The sequence below is a fragment of the Gymnoscopelus microlampas genome, assembly GCF_963454915.1.
Source record: "Gymnoscopelus microlampas genome assembly, chromosome: 8".
NCBI lineage: Eukaryota > Metazoa > Chordata > Actinopteri > Myctophiformes > Myctophidae > Gymnoscopelus > Gymnoscopelus microlampas.
This window is the reverse complement of record NC_139945.1, coordinates 25,001-27,500: the sequence shown is the minus strand read 5'-3', so window position 1 is coordinate 27,500 and position 2,500 is coordinate 25,001. Positions and strand designations below refer to the sequence as shown.

General features: G+C 46.7%; 1 protein-coding gene across 1 annotated transcript in view; it reads right to left on the bottom strand.

Annotated features, from left to right (window-relative positions):
- The window catches only part of LOC311050802 (F-BAR and double SH3 domains protein 2-like), a gene marked incomplete at its 5' end in the record, with an annotated part of 28,789 nt that overhangs the window by 5,497 nt on the left and 20,792 nt on the right, over positions 1-2,500 (bottom strand). The window contains one exon of the mRNA XM_084064965.1: positions 1,264-1,505. Within this exon, the coding sequence (XP_083921091.1) occupies positions 1,264-1,505 (242 nt within the window). The remainder of the gene's footprint in view (positions 1-1,263; positions 1,506-2,500) is intronic.

The following is a 2,500-nucleotide window of genomic DNA, read 5'->3' as shown; positions in this document are numbered from 1 at the left end:
CAAAGACAGACTGTGTGCCGATTTGTGTGAGTTCTGGACAACATTTGTAGGAGTTACAGCAAAATATGTGTTTTGAAGATAACGCAAAATGGAGGAACATTTTGAAATAGGAAAGTTGGGGGATCTATATGGGAAGTTGTGTCATGATCCAAGTAGTCCAGGGGGAAATATTTTGATGCTATGACCCCATGATTCAAGAGTTACAGGCCAAAAAGTGAATCGGCCTGTTTATACTTGGATGCTGGCGCTAATATCTGCTTCGTATCGTTAATGTTGCTAAGCTACCCCACTATATGACCAGAGACCTGAGGACACAGACATTTATGAATGGTCTGGATCATACAATGGGCAACTGGCGGCCCGGGGGCCACATGTGGCCCCTACCATCACTTAACACATCCACTGCCAGGCCCGTAGTCCTACGGGCCGTTAAATCCAACCGTTAACTGCCGTTCCCGTAGCCCGTAGTCCCGTAGTTTTCCCATGTTAAATCGTGCAGGTGCAGATTCCGGATTTTTTTTGCACTTCCGGTCTCGAAGTGGGCGGACCGGAAACGAAATAATACTGTTTCCGGTTTTTCTCCCGCCTCCGTTTCCTGTCTAGCGGTCAACTTTGGACGCCATTATCTCTGGCTTGTTGTTTTTCTCACCGCATCCACCATTTTAGCGTTTTCCTCTCGTTCTCCAGAATGCAGTGTCGGATCGCCGCACGGTTTTCAGCGTGTTGTTCGGTCGGGTCCCGTGTTTGTGTCGAACCAAATGAACGCGGATTTTAAACGGATTTAGCGGGGCCTATGACGGAATCAAAAAAACAAAAAAGGTAAGAAATTGCTTGGCACTACGATGGACGTTCTGAGATTAGCCGATGGCAGTCAATGTGTTAATGTGGCCCCAAACTTCACTTAATGTGTCCCACAGGTTAATATCAGAATAGTGATATATTATAGATTTCAGCTGTTATGATTCTAAACATGTAAACATGACCCGCTTTAATGACTTCAGTCTATATTAGTAGTTTAATGACTAGTATTAACATTATGTTGTCTTTTTATGTCCAATGTATTTGTATTTAAGTTCATAAAGTTAACATAAGTTTAACTAAATGCATTTGAAATCAAATAAAAATGTAACTTTTCAGGATTCCAAATCAAAAATAGCAACAAATAGCAGATCTACAAGCTCACAACGCGTCGCAGTGCGACGCGTTGTGAGCTTGTAGATCTGCTATTTGTTGAAAAAGAAAACAAACACAGAAAAACCTCACCTGAGAGGTGTCCATCAGTGTGACCCCCAGGCCAGCGGGGGCGCTGTCTCCTCCCCCGTTCTCCGTCAGCTCCTCCACCAGCACGGAGGGGAAGACTCCTCTCCTCCCGTTCAGCTCTCCTTCCCAGAACCCGTCGTCTGTCTGAGTGTCTCTGCTCAACAGACGAATCACAGAGCCTTCTGACAACGATAGCTCCTCCTCCGTCTGAGCACAGTACGAGTACAGTGCACGTACATGCACTACTGAGAGAGAGACATAGAGACACACACAGAGAGAGAGAGAGAGAGACATAGACACAGAGAGAGAGAGAGAGAGATATAACTCCTCCTCTTTGTTTACATCCGGGTCCTCGTAGAGGCTTCTAAACAGATCGCCAATAAACGGTAAAAAACGCACTGGATGTAAAACCTCTGGCACTCAATGTGTGTCCTGGGCTTGACGTTAAACTGCCCCGTTGTAACTACCATGACGTTAAACTGCCCCGTTGTAACTACCATGACGTTAAACTGCCCAGTTGTAACTACCATGACGTTAAACTGCCCCGTTGTAACTACCATGACGTTAAACTGCCCAGTTGTAACTACCATGACGTTAAACTGCCCAGTTGTAACTACCATGACGTTAAACTGCCCCGTTGTAACTACCATGACGTTAAACTGCCCCGTTGTAACTACCAGCGTCAATGTAGTAGGTGTAGTGGATGGATTTGCAACTTCTGTGGACTATGTAGCTTGCATACAAGAAGGCACTTCTCACCCGGTGGAATCTACCTACAGCCCACACTACCTGACGGCCCCTCCTATGAACAGCTACCGGGAAGAGAGGCAATAGACCCCGCGGCCTTCCAGCGGTATGTCCGTCCGCTGTCGGAATAGCAACGGGTGGACTTCCAGGCCCATGAGAACAACTACAGAGAGCACTTTAACACCAAGCAGCAGCAGTGCAAGACTAAGAACTTTGTTTCCTCTGGTGATCCAGCCTAGGACATACCCACGTACTGGTTGTTGGAGGGTTTTGATAACTTGGGATGCCCAAACACGAGGCAGAAAGGCTGGCAAAGTCTTTTGCAGTCCCTGCTTCCATGTATGGCAAAGCCGCCACTACTTGTGCCTATGGAGTGCTGAATGACATGCGCGTTGTACACATAGACTGTATAAATGAGATGGACAAACCCACTCCGGTGCTTTCTACAGACCCAAAATGAAGCCGATTGTTCCAAGACTGTAGGTCCGCCATC